We start from the raw sequence: 18,834 nt of genomic DNA, 5'->3' as shown, positions 1-18,834 counted from the left end.
CTTCCTCCTCTATCTGCCTGCTCTCTGTCTACTTGTGATCTGTCTGTCAAATAAATAAAATCTTAAAAAAAAAAAAAAAAAAAGACCAACGGGTTTGGAGTAGCAGAAACCACCACTAGTTATTTAAAAATCAAACAAATAAACCAGTTTAGATATTTTTGCAACACTTAACAGGTACTGGACTATGTACAGTTTTATTACAACCCCACAGACTGCAACTGTAAGATTTTTATCCAAAGAAAGTAATAACCATTAAGAGGAAAAGCTACATTCCTTTTAAGGTATTTCCTTTAGGCTGACCTTTGGATAAAATCTATGTACAACTTTAACTGCACAAATATCGCCATAGAAGTTTCAGTACGTTGAAGACACACACAAGTGTTCTTAGATGAGAAAAGCCTCCTTGAGGATTTGCATTCCTGGAAGGAAGATGGAATGGGAAAGTACAGACACCAAGCATACTAAGAATGCCCTTAACAGGATCGATAGTCTCCTATGAACTAGAAAAGCATAATTGAGATTAGGATGTGGAATTCTGTTTAGTTTTGTGTGTGTCTTTATTTCCACATGGTGATACCTAATACCTCTGTAAGACAGGAAAATTCCACAAAAAGGATAAGCTTCTCTTAAACTCTAAAAACTCCTTATCTTAAACTCTAAAATAATGAGTTCGTCAACATTAATATTTATCGTACTTCTACTGCCACATGATACAGTAACATCTATTACTTGAACAAGAAAATTCCATGTAACACATGAGCTTAACGTTTGACAACTTGCCAACATTCAGGCACACTGAATTGGCATAACTCAGTACTTCCTGAAATTGGCTGAGTATATAAATTCATCTGGAGCATTTGTTAAAAATACAGTTCCCTAGGCCCATGCCTGAAAACTGATTCTAGGAGATTTGAAAATCTATGTTTTTGACAAGGGTCCCAATTATCTTATAATTAGATCAATTTGGCAAATACAGATCGAATGTACAATGGTACTGAAAAGTAAGAAATATTTACCCTATGGAACAAAACACGGTACGCTGCTTTACTTAATATCACCTTGCTCGGATTTTTTTTTTTTTTTAAGATTTTATTTATTTATTTGACAGAGAGATAGCACAAGTAAACAGAGCAGCAGGCAGAGGGAGAGAGAGAAGCAAGCTCTCTGCTGAGCAGGGAGCCCAATGTGGGACTTGATCCTGGGACTCCAGGATCATGACCTGAGCTGAAGAACAGCAACTTAACCAACTGAGCCACCCAGGCGCCCCACCTTGCTCAAATTTTTAATCACAAATGTCCTTGCTATTGTTTGAGTCTTCGTCTTCTGCTTCATCACTACTGAAGCTCACCATCAGTCCTGCTTTTTATGTGCAGCCCTCTGGAAGCTTCCATCAATGTACTGAGATGAAATCCCATGCCAAAACCATAATGGAGTTTCCAATTTTCCACATGGCTCCAGTGCATGATTGCCAGCAAGCAACCATTGTCAGCGTGGGGAAAGATAAACTTAGGCAGGCTCTGCACTGAGGGCAGCGCCTGACGTGGGGCTCTGTCTCACAGCCCCAAGATCAAGACCTAAGCTGAAACCAGGAGTCAGATGCTTAACTGACTGAGCCACCCAGGCGCCCTGGCCAGCGTGGATCCTTAACACCAGTGGTCACCAACGTCCAGCCCACAGCCTCAGAAGCCATTACTTCATACACACCAGCTGAGTACTACATTTATAGAACATTTTTCCTGTGACAGGTTATATCTATATAAAAAAAAAAATCTAAAATCAGCATGCTTGGTTTTTGTTTTTCAACAGGAACTCCACACATTCTTCCCCATACAACCGCCAACTAGTCTGAAGCAAGTGCACATTCCCTGCAGCTTCTTTCTTGAGCTCATACACTCACGTGGAGGGCTTCTCTCTCTGGCCGCTGTGCAGCACTTCAAAAATAAAAGATGTGGTAAGCGCTTCTCCCTTTTTCCTTTTTTGGGGGGATAGGTCTCATAACAAGTTTCTTGCCTGCTCTGTTCACTGCTACAGAAAAATGCATTTAAGGGCACCCAGGTGGCTTAGCTGGTTGAGCAGCTGCCTTCGGCTCAGGTCATGATCCTGAAGTCCCAAGATCAAGTCCCGCATTGGGCTCCCTGTTCTGTGGGGAGCCTGCTTCTCCCTCTGACCGTCCCCCCTCTCAGGCTTTCTCTCTTAAATAAATAAATAAAATCCTAAATTTAAAAAAAAAAAGGAAAAAAGAAAAATGCATTTAAAAAACCGGCCTCTCTGCCCCACATACCACATGGCTTCATTTGAAGCTAGACTGCAGCACCACAGTGAGATGGGTCTCACACTAAAACCATTCAAGGTGCTGGGGAAGGGCTAGACCGGTTCTCTACCGAGAGGCTGACCGACCCACCTGGAAGCATCATCCTCCCAGACCACTTGAAACTGCCCTTGAACTCAGATTCTGGGAGACGACGCTTCTTGTTAACAGCAAACACTTTAAGAGAAGCAACTACCTTGCCAATTGGTATTTCTCGACTAAGTTTCTGGATCACAAACTTGATAAACTTATTTATTTCTTTTATCTGACTAATTTGAGCTCAATGAAAAACACTCTCTTTTGAGTATTTGTTCAAGAGCTGTGATTTCAGCTGCTTAACCTGGGCTGTTCAGTTGCTTAAGTAGCTGCCTTTGGCTCAGGTGATAATCCCAGGGTCCCAGGATCAGAGCCCCTATTCGATTAGGGCTCTCTGCTCAGTGGGGAGCCTGCTTTTTCCTCTGCCAGCCACTCCCCCTGCTTATACTCTCTCTCTGTCAAATAAATAAATAAATAAACCTTAAAAAAAAAAAGGCAGTAGTTTCCCTTTATCGTATTCTATCGTTACTTTCTGGTAACAGCGAATGTTTGATGCACCATTTCTTTGGCAACCATGATCTTATTATGGTAGCACAGCTTCTCTGTCATTTCTTTTTGGGCCCTTTTCTGGATTCATTTTCATCCACACAATCATCCTGAATAGGCTCATCCTGTCTCAAAAGAACTACAGAATCACTCATATTCTACCATCCTCCACTCCCAAATAACAGCCCACGTGTGTGGCATGATGATGGAGAAAATAATGTTATTCCTCTGTACAAATGCCAAACCTTCCCTTGACTGTCCACCAACCCAAGTGGACAAATGTTCTGGTTTTAACGGTTCTCTATTATCTGGCCTCGCTCAGCTGATTCCATTTTATTTCTCACTATTTTCCACAACATTCAATGCCTTACCATCCCTTCTACTTCCTACATTTCTTTCTCAACACCCCATCTTAGTTCGTGTTGTCTCTTCCCTCTGAATAATGCCTTTCTTTCCCATTTTGTCCACTTTTTGAAATCATATCCATTTTTCAAAGCCTATGTAAAGTCATTAAGCCCTCTGACTTTTTCTGTGTCATTCTCCAGTTTTGTCAAATCAGGTAGTTTGGTCTTAAGATGTGCCATAAAGGGGTGTCTGGGTGGCTCAGTAGGTTAAGCCTCTGCCTTCAGCTCAGGCATGAATCTCAGGGTCCTGGGATCGAGCCCTCCTACATCAGGCTCTCTGCTCAGCAGGGAGCCTGCTTCCCCCCACTCTCTCTGCCTGCCTCTCTGCCTACTTGTGATCTCTCCCTCTGTGGCAAATAAATAAATAAAATCTTAAAAAAAAAAAAATGTCCCATAAAGTTTCATGTGGGATGAGGCCCTATTTTGAGGTTGTTATGGTAACAGCCATTGTGCCTTACTCCACGATTTAGGTACTTCAGGAAACGGTATTTCACACTTTACATATTATAATGCTTTTGGTTAATACTTGGAGAGACATATTCAGAGTCATGAACATTAAATCTTGAGAAAGGCCAGTAAAGATCTCCCTTTCCAAGCTGTCTTGAGTAACTGACCCAGGAATGATCTAAAACAGACTTTCTTCTGACATTATCCTTCTGAAGGCAAAGAAGTGGGGTAAATGTTGTGTTCCCCTCACCCCCTTCCCGTTTTAACAACTCGTTAATTTTTCTCAGGTACCCACACCTTTTCTCATGTACACCTTTCTACAGCCCCCATTCTCCTGTTTCTTTGCTTTTTGTCCAGTCATCACTTGAACTTTCCTTCTCCTTTCCCCCATTCCTTGTTTTTTTCCTCTACTATAGCTCTGGGTCAAGGTGTGAAATTAATCATGGTTGAAAAGATGAAAGGTACTGCTCTTGTATCTGATGAGTTAGGGGTTCTGGAGCAAAATTAAGATGTAGTGCAGTATGGGTGCACAGTCAGTTAAGCGTCTGACTCTTGATTTCGTCATGATCGCAGGGTCATGAGACTGAGCCTTGCATTGGGCTCCCTGCCGAGTCTGCTTGAGATTCTCTCTCTCCTGTCCCTCTGACCCTCCCCCATGTGCTCTCTAAATAAAATAAATGAGTAAATAAGATCCTAAAAAAAAAAAAAAAAAAAAAAAAAGACAGTGAAGAATCATGCCACAGCTCTACTACCTTCATAAAAGCTATTTATTTTTTCATCCTTATGCAAGTCTGCCTCCCTGCCACACACACACACACACACACACACACACACACACACACACACACACACTGTGATCACAAGGAAGATAAAAACACAAGTTTATTATTTTTTTTAAAGATTTTATTTACTTATTTGACAGAGAGAGATCACAAGTAGGCAGAGAGGCAGGCAGACAGAGAAGGAGAAGCAGGCTCCCCTCTGAGCAGAGAGCCCAATATGGGGCTCAATCCCAGTACCTTGAGATCATGACGTGAGCCAAAGGAAGAGGCTTAACCTACTGAGCCACCCAGGTGCCCCAAAACACTATTTTAAGTCAAAGAATTTCCCTCTGTTCTTTAATACCATACTCACTTTCTAACATAAAGTTACACAGGCTTTCCCTAAGCTAGCTTTGAAATCAACTTCACCACATGCTGTGTTCTACCAACCTATGTGCTCACTGTGCTCTGGTTTCAAGTTAGGTGTCCAAAGGGCATTTACAAAAATAACTTTTTTTTAAAAGATTTTATTTATTTATTTGACAGAGAGAGTCAACGAGAGAAGGAACGTAAGCAGGGGGAGCGAGAGAGGGAGAAGCAGGCTTCCTGCTGAGCAGGGAGCTCGATGTGGGGCTTGATACCAGGACTCTGGGATCATGACCTAAGCCAAAGGCAGATGCTTAACGACTGAGCCACCCAAGTGCCCTGTCTTCAAATAATCTTTTTAATCAGTTTTTGTGGTTTTATTGTTTTTATTTTATTTTGTTTTGTTTTGTTTTTATCTGTTTAAATTTGAGGGGTAGGTCAGGAAAAGAAGAAATGAGGGGAGAAGAGACAAAGCTGAAACCTGCTTGAAAAACTCTTCTGAGCCACCTTATAATTTGCCAACAGTTGCCAGAGAGCTCTATCTTTATACGATCTTCCCTACAAATCTTCCTACAAATCCTGCAGAACATTTCTTTGGCCTGAAATTAGCTGTTTGGACACTGAACTAGACAAACCAACACTTCAGAGGACAAAGAAGAAACCAGATCAGTGGCTAAAGAAAAGATGAATTCAAAATGAATGTGTCTGACAGCTGCTGTCTTAGCCAATGCCCCCCTGCACGTTAGGCATTGTTTCCATTCAGAAAACTGCTGGTCTCTCTTCCCCTACAGGATTTTAATTCAACTTCAACATAGGAGAAAGTAGAAAGTAATGAAAAGCCTCTCAAATACCAGGCACAGATACCTTCCTAGAAAAGCTATTATCTCATTTTCTCAATAATTTCATAATTCTCTTGTTGGTTTTCATATCATCTTGAGAAACTGATTTCTCATAGAAACATCTCTTAAAAACATCATAACATATGCATACTGGATTATCCCAGAACAAACCTGGAACCTCTGTCTCCAGATAGGTGTCTCCTATCATTCCTCCCCGATTCACAACCCCAAAATCTGCTGGGATGCTAATGGCTGTATCACCCTTAAAATGGAAAGTACCATGATCTATCTGATTTTAAACAAATAAATGTGTTCAAAATAACTATTATTTCAAAATATGCAAAGACAGCCAAACACTAAAGATAGAAAAAGGTGATTTATAAAACAGAAAGTGTTTTGGGTCAAAACCAACAAAAAGCACAAAAGATAAAAAGTACCAAATCCTAATCTTCTACAGTTTCTCTAGCTGAATGCAGCTGAGCAGTGACAACATGGTTGCCTATAGCAACTGTATTTCTCAAATCCTATGTATTTCTCCACTATTATTAAATAAAATACCCTTGTTAGTTCACACAAAAGCAGACAGCATCCAACTGCATTCTTTGATAAAGAATGCAAGCAGTAGAAGACAAAGCCTATTTTTTTTTTAAATGTATATTTGGCTTTTAAATGCTTACCTTTTCTGATTATCTAATTAAAAGGGTAAATGTGAATTAGAGTATTTAAGAAAGTATATAAAATTAAATTAGAAGATTTATAAAAACTATGGTTCACTGCACCATTATTGCCCCTAATAAAGAAATAAAGGTGTTAGGAAATTAGTTCTATATACGTACATATCAAAATAGTCTCTTGGGGTGCCTGGGTGGCTCACTTCAGTTAAGCACCTGCTTTTGGCTCAGGTCATGATCCCAGGGTCCTGGGATTGAGCCCCGCGTCCCCGCATTGGGCTCCTTGCTCAGAGAGAAGTCTATTTCTCCCTCTCCCTCTGCACTCCCTCACCCAGCTTGTGTTCTCTCTCTCTTGCTCTGCCCCTTTTCTCTCAAATAAATAAAATCTTAAAAAAATAAAATAGGGGCACCTGGGTGGCTCAGTGGGTTAAGTCTCTGCCTTCGGCTCAGGTCATGGTCTCAGGGTCCTGGGATCAAGCCCCACATCAGGCTCTCTGCTCAGAAGGGAGCCTGTTTCCCCCTCTCTCTGCCTGCCTCTCTGCCTTCTTGTGATTTCTTTCAGTGTCAAATAAATAAATAAAATCTTTAAAAAAATAACAAAAATAAAATGGTCTCTCAATGAAATACAGATTTTTTAAAAGTTTTTTTCTCTTTTCTAAGATTTTTTTTTAAAGATTTTATTTATTTATTTGACAGATAGAGATCACAAGTAGGCAGAGAGGCAGGCAGAGAGAGAGGAGGAAGCAGGCTTCCCACTGAGCAGAGAGCCCAATGTGGGGCTCGATCCCAGAACCCTGGGATCATGACCCAAGCTGAAGGCAGAGGCTTTAACCCACTGAGCCACCCAGGCGCCCTTTTTTTAAGATTTTATTTATTTATTTGACAGACAAAGATCACAAGTAGGAAGAGAAGTAGGCAGAGGGAGAGAGGGGGGAAGCAGGCTCCCTACTGAGCAGAGAGCCCGATGCGGGGCTCGATCCCAGGACCCTGGGACCATGACCTGAGCCGAAGGCAGAGGCTTCAACCCACTGAGCCACCCAGGCGCCCCTGAAATACAGATATTTTGATAGTAAGTCTCAAAAGTCCTATAGACAATTTAAAACATGTAGTACTTCTCAGAGCTCTCATGCATAAATCATAGCTACCAATGTTAATCTGGTTTGCAGATTTGATCTAATACTTTCCTGCTTGTTTAATTTAGAGATCAAATGCATATAATCGTTTATACACAAACTGCCACAACAGTGATGATAATTTCTATTTTGTGCTCTATGACACTCAAACAACTATTTAAATATTAATAAATGCCAGCTAATACCGATTATTCTGAATCATTAAAAATGACTTAAAGGTCCTTTTATGCTCTTACTTTTCTCCACAATAACCGTCACTGTTAAAGTTTACGTATGCGATCTGCCCCAACTACCCACCCTGAGATGGAGAGTCGCATGCTCTTCCAACCCAGCCAGCCAGTGCCACAGGAGTTATCACTCAAAATAAAATTGTCTCAAGTCAGACTGTGGGAAATTTCCAAAAACCATTCTTTCTCCTTGAATTTGATTTCTTATAAGTGGAACACAGTAAAACCACGCTATTTCAAATATATTCCATTCTATTATGAATACATCTAGGTCTTCATAAAAAAGGGAGGAAAATGTATCATTCACATAAAGGAAGAGAATTCAAATGCTGGCCACTGCCCTAAACCCCCATTCTAGAGAGCGAGGAAAATGAATAGATACATCAAATGAAAAACAGAAAGCAAAAATTTCCCAGCAATGACCTGTTTGAGCCCTTCGGTTCTGTTTTTAATTTCTGGAAGTGGGAAGAAAATGTTGGTAAACAAAAAAGTGCTGTTCTCTTTTAAGCATAATATTCTACAGATAAATTAGAAGAGACTTACCAAAGGAAGGAGTGAAAGAAGATTAACTACGTATCATTAATGAAACGTTGCAGCGTGTTTCATCTAAAAGCAACAACAAAATCCCTGAAGGCTTTCTAGTTAGGGGCAGTGCAAGCTCAAATGGAAGACTGAAGGAAAATCTCAGGAGTTTTTTCTCAGTTCCTTCCTACGTCCAAAGAAAAGTTTTTCTACCTACCATGTTTCTTCCACCATCCTAACACTTCCTCAATAATCCGTATTTGCAAATCCCATTTGACCATGATTGCTCACCTCTACTACCAGATTGATGGAATTTAAAATTACATACTGTGCTCCTTCCCCTCTTAATTCTTCCCACAACCAAAATCCAGTTAGTTGCCCCATCTACCAACTCCCAGGGATTTTTAAGAACTCATGCTTAATTTCAAAATCAAACTGTTGATCATATTTGGTGTAATTCCTGAGATTATACCCAATCTGCTTCTTACACTTTTAACTAGTCATCACCTTCACTATGCATTCTATATCAGATGTTGTTTTTCACAGTATCTGGCTCTGAAAGGTCCCTTCCATACCCTCAAAATCAAAAATCTCTTGAGTAACTGCAAATTAATCTTAAGAATGGAGGGAAATCAGAGGTTGGGGCCTTAGAGTCCCTACTTGAGAAAGAAAACAAAAATATAGACAAGGTTACAAAGTTGTCTACAAAGTTGTTTTGAAAATTAACCTTCAGTAGACTTTCTTGCTAGCTGTGTCAGGTATCAGTAAATGCTTATTACTGGTAACAATGACATCTGCAGTGACATAGCCTCTTGCCCCTAAATGTTCCAGATGGATACTGGTTAGAGGAGTGAGATCCTTAAGTCCTCTAGGAAGATACAAACAGCTGGCCTAGAGGACACATGCAGTGAACACAGGGGCAAAAGAAGACAGCACACTGCGCACTGAGCATTCAGAAAGAAAACTGTACAACAGGAAGAGAAAAGGAGGGACAGTTAGTTGTTAAATGAATACAGTCCCCTACCAAAATGACAAGTCATTCTTGAAATCCAGAACTTTTCCATGTTTGACTAACCATGACTTTGGCAAAACACTGCAATGGGGGATGGAGTACACCTAACAAGGGGACACATAGTAACATCACCCAGACATTTATACAATTATAACGTTACAAGAGCTGATAATATGCTCCAAATGCGTACAGAGAGCCACTGAAAATATTTAATAACTGTGGTGGCACAGGCAACAGTCCTCCAGCAATGGAGAGTAGTCAGGAAGCCATACACGGTGCAGCCTGGGATTGAGGAGGACATGACTTACGTGAAGAAAAAACCCTGTCCTTCATATCAAAGATTCTTGCTTACTTGCCGTTTTTCACTTGAAATGCCTGGGTGGAAACACATGGCAGATGCAGTGTTCATGCAGACTAGGGGCTGACGAGGAGGCAGCAATCCCTAAAATACTCTACCAACATCACTTGAAAAACAGTAAGGCCACTGTCTTGAGCTATGTACCGAGAGCCTGCCAACTTTCCAGGCACGTACTGAACAGGATTTCTGAGAGACACACCATGAAACCTTTTGTAGACAGCAAGTATTTAAATTTTCAAACCATGGATCAGGTATAGAGGAGTGTAAACAAATTTTGAGTGTTTACTCTCAGGAGAAAAATAACGGCAAAGCTGCTGAGGCAGACCTACTGATTCAAAAGAATTAGCCTTTCATTCATGGAAAGGACTTAACTTTCTGCTAGATTCTCCCATTTCAGATGTAGAATACCGAGTAGCCTTCCTATCTGGGTGGGGTGATGAAAGCACTGTACCAGGACCTACTGCTAGTAACGATTTTAAGAATGCCTCCTTCAGTGGGGACACCCCTCTCTACTGTATCTAGATAACTAAAGTACCCAAACTTCAAAGAAATTAAATAAAAAAGAAATTAATCCCAATTTCCTCTAACAACCAGGACAGAGATGCAATCAAGCCCACATTCCTCAGACTGGTACCTGGGACTGTTCCCGAAGGAAGCCAAGTCACCTTTACAGAATAAGAACAGATTAAGAACAGTAGTAAAACGTGACAACAGTTTTCTGAGGCTGCAAGATGGTGCAAGACGAAAGCAGTTCTGAGCTGTTAGGTAGTAAGATTTGGCTGCAGGACAAACGTAATGTAAATTTACCAAATGTTTGAACTATAAATCTCTTGAGCAACTTTAAGCATCCAGCTAAGCAGTGTAAACGGGAATAGAAGTGAACCTGAATTACACACAAGTGTACAGTAGAGCTGTAGCCAAGAGAAAAGAGGACAGTGGTTAAGTAGGGACTCTACAACCCGGAGGGACTTTGGCTGAGTTCAAACACCTGGCTCTGCCCCTTAATAGCCGTGTGTCCCTGGACACACTATTTCTCTTGAGTTTTCAGCTAATTTGGTTTGAGTACACTTAGGGGCTTATTAGTTGATGCAATGTGCAACTGCTTGTGCCAAAATTCTCCAAATTCCAGACCCAGAGTTACAGCTCTCATCTCTCACTTTATTTACTATTACCCATGGTAAAGGGGGGTGTACCTTATCATTTCTTAAAAGTTGAATATATGCTGACTCAGACGTCAAATAAAATATCCAAAAGGCTTTTAAGGCAGGATTTTCTTTGTGCATTATTCTAAGTCCTTGGTTTTTAGCCAAAGGGGAAAATTAGAGTAGGAGGAATTTCTAAGGACCTTACAGCTTTGATCTGAGGAAAACTGAGTAAGTGATCTGTTACAATGAGATGTGACAAAGGATTACTGTACTTAATGACTTAAGATTTAAAAATTTTCTTAGGAAGGTTTCCTCATCGAAGAGAAATGAAGCAGGTAGCAAGAATACTCTAGAAAGAATTATGCTGCAGGCTGGGGTGCTTTCACCCTGTGCACAGGGTATTTGCTAAGGGCTCCTGAATTTGGTCAAGATTCCACACTGGAAAAAAAAAAAAAAAAAAAAAAAAAAGATTCCACACTGCACTTTTGGCAACAGGGTAAGAAAGGCTAGTGTGAGCAAATGAAGCGTGCTATCTTGCACATGTGCAGCCTCCTAGGATGTGTAAAACTTGCTGTTAAAAGATAATTTTAATAACTATTATGCCAACAGTATCAGTCCACTTTGCAGGAGATAAGCTGACAGTGACCTAGCTTTATTTTTGTAGAAATAATGTACTTCAACACATCCTTTTAGACACAAGGCTGCTTCACTTACCACTTCTGTTGATGTTTCTGCATGTTCAGAAGTAACATGTTCTTGAAGAGATGTCTCCGTATAGCCCATTTTTCCACAATAGGGACAAGTAAAAGACTGTGGCTGCTCTACAGAGAAAGCTTCCCCACCATAGTATAAATCTGAAAAATAATGTGGAGTTGTAGTAAGAAATAATTATTGTATTTTTTTTGTTTTTGTTACCTTTTTCTTTTTTTTTTTTTTTTACTACATAAAAATGTAAACAGAAGGTACAATAATGTAACACAGAAGTGTGCCTGAAATCTCCAACAACCTTACTTTGTCAAGGAGTGCTTGGGAACCTCTCTGCTTACTTACACAATATCCTTATTCTCCCTGGACTCTGACACCTCTCCAAAATTTCTTTTCTACTCATATAGCTATTATTGCCTTAAGAAAAATAAAGCAAATAACTTCTAATATCTTCATTTAATTTTGAATTTTTTTTGGGGGGGGAGACTTTAAGTAATCTCTACACCCAAGGTGGGACTCAAACTCATGACCCCAAGATCAAGAGTCACACACTCTTCTGACTGAGCCAGCCAGGCACCCTCTCCCTTCATTTAATTTTGAAACAGCTCTCATTTCACATCTAGTTCTAATTTTATTGTAATTTATTTTTTCTTTATCTCTTATGTGTAGCCAATCTCACCACAAAGAATTAGCAGGGTGAGGGGTGCCTCGTGGCTCAGTTGGTGGAGTATGTGTGACTCTTGATTTTGGGATTGTGAGTTCAAGTCCCACGCTGAGTGTTGAGATTACTTAAAAATAAAATCTTAAAAGAAAAAAAAAAAACAATCAGCAGGGTGTATCCTAATACAAGAACACAAGTGCTCAGAGTATGCCACTGCGATCAATATGCCAACTCCCAGATACAGTTATCTGTCTAAAGCACACACCATTCCTACAGCAGGAGGGACCCAAAGCATTCAGTTCTTGTAAAATGCTAATGTGAATGGAGCACTACCACAATATACTCTGTTCAAATTGGTTACTGAAGAACCAACCAATTAAAGATAATCCATGCAAATAATTTGTTTGCCTCATTAGTACATTTCAAGTTCTATTTTTCTCCATTAGTAGTACAAAAGGAAATACAATTGCAAGTATATTTAGTATGTTACGTCCCTCCATTATAAATAACTATATGTAACATGACATAAATGCTTAATGATACGACCATTTTTGTGAGAAGAGAAAATGAAAGAGTATTCACTATATGACAGATTTGTTCACATTTGTTTTTAGGAAGATTCAGACTATCTTAAAAATATTTACCCATTTATTATATGCATAAGACTTGCCAGGTAGATTTGGGGTTGATGGGATAAATATATAAAAATGAATAAAACCTGTTCCCCTGATAAAGGGCCTGTACAAAAAACCCATAGCTAACATCATACTTATTGGTGAAAAGACTGGATGTCTTCCTCCCTAAGACCTGGAACAAGATAAAAATGTCCATTCTTTTAAAGATGTCCACTTGTTAAAAGATTATTATTTTAAAGATTATTATTGTTTTAAAGATTATTTGAGAGAGAGAGAATGCATTCAGGAAAGAGGGGCAAAGGGAGAGGGAGAGAGACTCTCAAGCAGACTCCATGTGAGCCAAGATCCCAAGACCTGAGCCAAAACCGGGAGTCAGAAGCTCAACCAACTGAGCCACCCATGCAGCCCAACTCTTGCCATTTCTATTCATTATTTTCTGGAGGATCTAATCATTAGGCAAGGAAACAAAATGAAAAGCAGCTAGATGATGGGGCGCCTGGGTGGTTCAGTTGTTAAGTGTCTGCCTTTAGCTCAGATCATGATTCCAATGTCCTGGGATCAAGCCCTGCATTGGGCTTCCTCCCCGGCGGATGTCTGCTTCTCCCTCTCCCATTCCCCGTTTCTACTCCCTCTCTCAGTCAAATAAATAAATAAAATCTTTAAAGAAAAGAAAAAAAGAAAGAAAAGCAGCTACATGGAAAGGAAGAAGTAAAACCATCTCTATTAACAGATGACATAACCTTGCATATAGAAAATCCTAGGGATGCCTGGGTGGCACAGTCAGTTATGCATTCGTCTCTCAGTTTTGGCTCAGGTCATGATCTCATGGGTCATGGAACTGAGACCCACTTCAGGCTCTGAACTCAAAAGTTCTCTCCCTCTGCCCCTGCCTGCCTCTCTATCTCAAAATAAATAAATACTGGGGTGCCTGGGTGGCTCAGTGGGTTAAAGCGTCTGCCTTTGGCTTAGGTTGACTGAGCCCCACATTGGGCTCTCTGCTTGGCCGGGAGCCTGCTTCCCTTCCTCTCTCTCTGCCTACTTATGAGGTCTGTCTGTCAAATAAGTAAATAAAACCTAATAAATAAATAAATAAATAAATAAATAAATAAAATAATAATAATAATAATATATATATATATATATTTTTTTTAAAAGGAATGTGAAATGGTGAGTGCTGTGAAATGTGTAAGCCTGATGATTCACAGACCTGTACCCCTGGGGCAAATAATACATGATATGCTAATAAAAATAATTAATTAAAGAAAAGGAGAGAAAATGCTAAAAAAAAAAAATCCACTAAAAAATTACTATAATAGGGGTGCCTGGGTGGCTCAGTGGGTTAAGCCTCTGCCTTCGGCTCGGGTCGTGATCTCAGGGTCCTGGGATCGAGCCCCACATCGGGCTCTCTGCAGCGGGGAGCCTGCTTCCCCGGACTGCTTCTCTGCCTACTTGTGATCCCTGTCTGTTGAATAAATAAAGAAAAATCTTTAAAAAAAAAAAAACTACTAGAATAAACAACAAAAACATTATAGGATATAAAATGTATGTACAAAAACCAGTTGTTCTTCTATACACTTGCAGTGAACAATCTAAAAGTAAAATTTTGGGGGCACCTGGGTGGCTCAGTGGGTTAAGCCTCTGCCTTCAGCTCAGGTCATGATCCCAGGGTCCTGGGATCAAGCCCCACATCGGGCTCTCTGCTCTTCAGGGAGCCTGCTTCCTCCTCTCTCTCTGCCTGCCTCTCTGCCTACTTGTGATCTCTGTCAGATAAATAAAGAAAAAAATCTTAAAAAAAAAAAAAAGATAAAAGTAAAATTTTTAAAATCCATTTACAATAACAAAAAGAATAAAATACTTAGGAACACATTTAATGAAAGAAGTATAAAACTTATCCTCTGATAACTACAAAACTTTGTTGAAAAATATCAAAGGTGACCTAAATAAATGGAAAAACATCTCATGTTTACGGACTGGTAGACTTAATACCGTTGCTCTCCAAAGCAATCTACAGATTCAAAACAATCCCCATCAAAATCCCCGTTGGCCTCTTTGCAGAAATTTGATGAGCTAATCCTAAAATTCTTTCATAGAAACTCAAAGGGTTTAGAATACCCAAAACAATCTTGAAAGAAATAAAAACAAAACAAAACAAAACTGGAAGACTCACGCCTGTCAATTTCAAAGCTTACTATAAGCTTATAGTAATTAAGATAGTGTAGTACTGGCATAAAGAAAGATATATAAATCAGTGAAATAGACTGAGAGTCTAGGAATAGACACATTTATGGTCAACCAACTTTTCTTTTTTAATAGTTTTACGAACATATCTTAAACACATACAAATTGTGTATACTTATGGTATACAAATTGATGTTCTGATACATGTACATACTGTGAAAAGATCACCAAAATCAGGCTAACATAACAACCACCTCTACACAGTTACCTGTATGTGTGTGTTGAAAAGATTTAAGACCTATCCTCTCCAAAAATTTCAGTTATACAATATTGTTAACTATGGTCATCATACCAAATATATCAGCTCTCTAGAGCTTATTCATCTTGCATAATAGAACTTTGTACCTTGTGACCAACATCACCCCGTCTCCCCAACCTCACTTCAGGTCAACTGATTTTTAACAAGAATGACAAAGCAATTCGTTGGATAAACAAGTCTTTTTCAACACATGATGCTGGAATGATTGGGTATCCATATGCAAAAAATGGTCTACCTCATCATTCCATGTACAAAAATTAATGCAACATGGATCAAAGATCTAAAGGTAAAAGCTAAAACAATAAAACTCTTAGAAGAAAACATTGTTTTAAATCTTTGTGATCTTAGATTGGCCAATGGTTTTTTAGATGTGATACCAAAAGCATAACAAAAGAAAAAATAAACTGGACATCATCAAAATTATAACTTCTGGGGCACCTGGGTGGCTCAGTGGGTTAAAGCTTCTGCCTTCGGCTCAGGTCATGATCCTGGGGTCTGGGATCGAGCCCTGCATAGGACTCTCTGCTCAGCAGGGAGCCTACTTCCTCCTCTCTCTCTGCCTGCCTCTCTGCCTACTTGTGATCTCTGTTGGTCAAATAAATAAATAAAATCTTTAAAAAAAAGAAAAAATTAAAACTTCTGTGCTTCAAAACACACATCAAAAAAGTGAAGACACAGGGTGCCTGGGTGGCTCAGTCAGTCAAGTGTCCAACTCTTGATCTCAGGGCCCTGAGTTCAAGCCTTGTATCAGGCTCCACACTGGACGGGGAGCCTAGTTTTATAAATGAATAAAAGTCGGGGTTGGGGGGCTGGGTGGCTCAGTTAGTTAAAAAGTTACCTTCGGCTCAGGTCATAATCCCAGGGTCCTGCTGTGGAGCCCTGCATCAGGCTCACCAGGGAGCCTCCTTCTCCCTCTCCCTTCCACTCTGCCTACTTGTCCCCTCTCTCTGTGTCAAATAAATAAATAAAATCTTGAAAAAAAAAAAAAGGTGAAAAGACTCATGGAATGCAAGAAAATTTCTACAAATCATCCACCTGATAAGGAACTTGTATAAAGAGTATACAAGGAACTATTAAAACTCAATAATAAAAATGACATATTACCCAATTAAAAAATGGGCAAAGGATCTGAACTGATATTTCTCCAACGCGTATCTACTGCATGACCAGTGGGCATAAGAAAAGATGGTCACTATCATTAGCCATCAGAGAAACATGAATCAAAACCCTGTGAGAGGGGCACCTGGGTGGTTCATTGGTTTAAGCCTCTGCCCTCGGCTCAGGTCAGGGTCCTTGGATGGAGCCCCACATCCGGCTCTCTGCTCAGCAGGGAGCCTGCTTCCCCCTCTCTCTCTGCCTGCCTCTCTGCCTACTTGTGATCGCTCTCTTTCAAATAAATAACATCTTAAGAAAAACAAAACAAAACAAAAAAACCCAAAAAACCATGAGAGGGGTGCCTGGGCGGCTCAGTGGGTTAAGCCTCTGTATTTGGCTCAGGTCATTATCTCAGGGTTTTGGGATCTAGCCTGTATCAGGCTCTCTGCTCAGCGGGGAGCCTGCTTCCCACCCCACCCCCCGCCTCTCTTCCTACTTGTGATCTCTCTCTCTATATCAAATAGATAAATAAAGTCTTAAAAAAAAACCAAAACAACAAAAAAACCCATGAGATACTACCTCACAGCAACTGTGATGGCTGTAAACAGAAAGATAACAAGTGCTGACTAGGTAAGAAATTACAGCATGAAACATTTATAGCTTTTCTTATGGCTTAATAAGGTCTTCTAATCAACTGTAGAAAACAGTCTGCTTTCTGATAATCAGAGCAAGAATACTGTAAGCTGTTGGCAAGAACAGTCCATTGGCTTTAATCCTTCTATGCTGAGGCAATTTTCCATCTCAGACCTTGTCAGTTTTACAGATCTCTGAATGGCTTTCATGAACAATTAAGCTATGATTAAGAGAATTATTCAGAATATAGAAGTAAGATTCATGTTATTTTTAATGTATCCTATTGGCAAGAGTCTTAGAACATTTTGCCTTTCCTTTTTCACACACATACACACAAATTTCCAGATGACAACCCATTAGAATGTGAACTAAATACATACCAAAATCTACTCTTGTTAATATGCACTGCATCGGGTGGTCAGTTGTATGCCTTGTTGTTGTTGCACCACTTTCATAACAAGATGCACAAAGATCGTAATCGTAGCAAATTAAACACTTATATCTGCGACCTCGAAAATTTCCTTTTAAACATGCATCACAGCTGACACCTATTAAAAAAAGAAATATCATTAATTAGCAACTGTAATAGGCCACACGCCATTTCATTTTTATAAAATTTTTAAGATACATATTTAACCCCATATTTCCTTCCCAAAAGGACTAGAAACAACATAAATGTTCTAAGAATTTCCAACAATATGGTGGATCTGTTACTCTGATTTACATTCCTAATGAAAATAACTTTAAAAAATTATGGCATTTGCAAACAGCATTAAAAAAAATGCCTATCAGTAAATCTAACCAAAGAAAGGCAGCTCTTTATGAAGCAAATAAGTGCACATATATTCAGGGATGCCTGGTTGGTTCAGTGGGTGGGGTGTGCAACTCTTGATCTTGGGGTTGTAGGCTCGAGCCCCATGAAGGATGCGGAGTACATTAAAAAAAATAATAAAAGCTTTAAATAAATAAATACACACACACACACACACACACACACTCTCAAAGACATTTAAAGGACTTTAAAAAATAAAAGTATCAGGTTCACAGATGGGAAGCTTCAATTAAATGAAATGTCAATTCTCCCTAAATCGATTGATAGAATCAACGCAATTCTAATCAAAATCACAAAAAAACTTTTTGTGGAACAGGACAAACTGACTCAAATTTTTTGAAAGTTGCAAAAGGCCAATAATAACCAAGATGTTCCTGAAGAAAAATAAGATGGAGGGATCTGCTTAACATATCAAGAGCTATTATAAAGCTACAGTTAGGGGTGCCTGGGTGGCTCAGCTGGTTAAGTGTTAAGGCTCGTAATCTTGGTTTAGACTCAAGTCATGATCTCAGGATCCTGGGACGGGAGACCCACATGGGGCTCCATCCTCATTGGGAAGTCTGCTGGTCCCTCTCCCTGCCTCACTCTTCCTCTGTGAATTCTTGCTCACCAGCGCGCGCACTCTCTCTCTGTCTCACAAATAAAGACTTAAAAAACTAAAAAATAACAAAAGTACAGTAATTAAGACAGGATACTACTAGCACAGAGACAGATCAACTGACCGATGAAACAGACTAGAAGGCCCAAAACAGATGTTGAAATCTATTTTAGGACAACATGTTGAAATCTGTTTTATGACAACAAAGGCCCTAGAAGATTAGTGGGGAAAGGAAGGAGGAGACAATGAATGGTGCCAGGACAGGTGATTATCCGTATGTGGGGAAAATAAAATCAGATCTCCACCACAGATCCCATACAGAAACATCAATTCCAGATGGTTTAAAGACAAATGCCGAAGGAAAATGGGGGAAAAAAAAATCTCTGGAAGACAATATAGGGGA

General features: G+C 39.7%; 1 protein-coding gene across 2 annotated transcripts in view; it reads right to left on the bottom strand.

The window, feature by feature from the left end:
• The window catches only part of KCMF1 (potassium channel modulatory factor 1), a 77,552-nt gene that overhangs the window by 12,632 nt on the left and 46,086 nt on the right, over window positions 1–18,834 (bottom strand). For both annotated transcript variants that reach the window (XM_059188237.1, XM_059188238.1), the window contains exons 2-3: window positions 17,382–17,549; window positions 11,490–11,629 (exon numbers count right to left, since the gene is read on the bottom strand). In XM_059188237.1, coding sequence (XP_059044220.1) covers window positions 11,490–11,629; window positions 17,382–17,549 — 308 coding nt within the window. The remainder of the gene's footprint in view (window positions 1–11,489; window positions 11,630–17,381; window positions 17,550–18,834) is intronic.

Source organism: Mustela lutreola, chromosome 9 (assembly GCF_030435805.1).
Source record: "Mustela lutreola isolate mMusLut2 chromosome 9, mMusLut2.pri, whole genome shotgun sequence".
NCBI classification, from domain to species: Eukaryota; Metazoa; Chordata; class Mammalia; order Carnivora; family Mustelidae; genus Mustela; species Mustela lutreola.
This window is presented reverse-complemented; position numbering and strand designations above follow the sequence as displayed.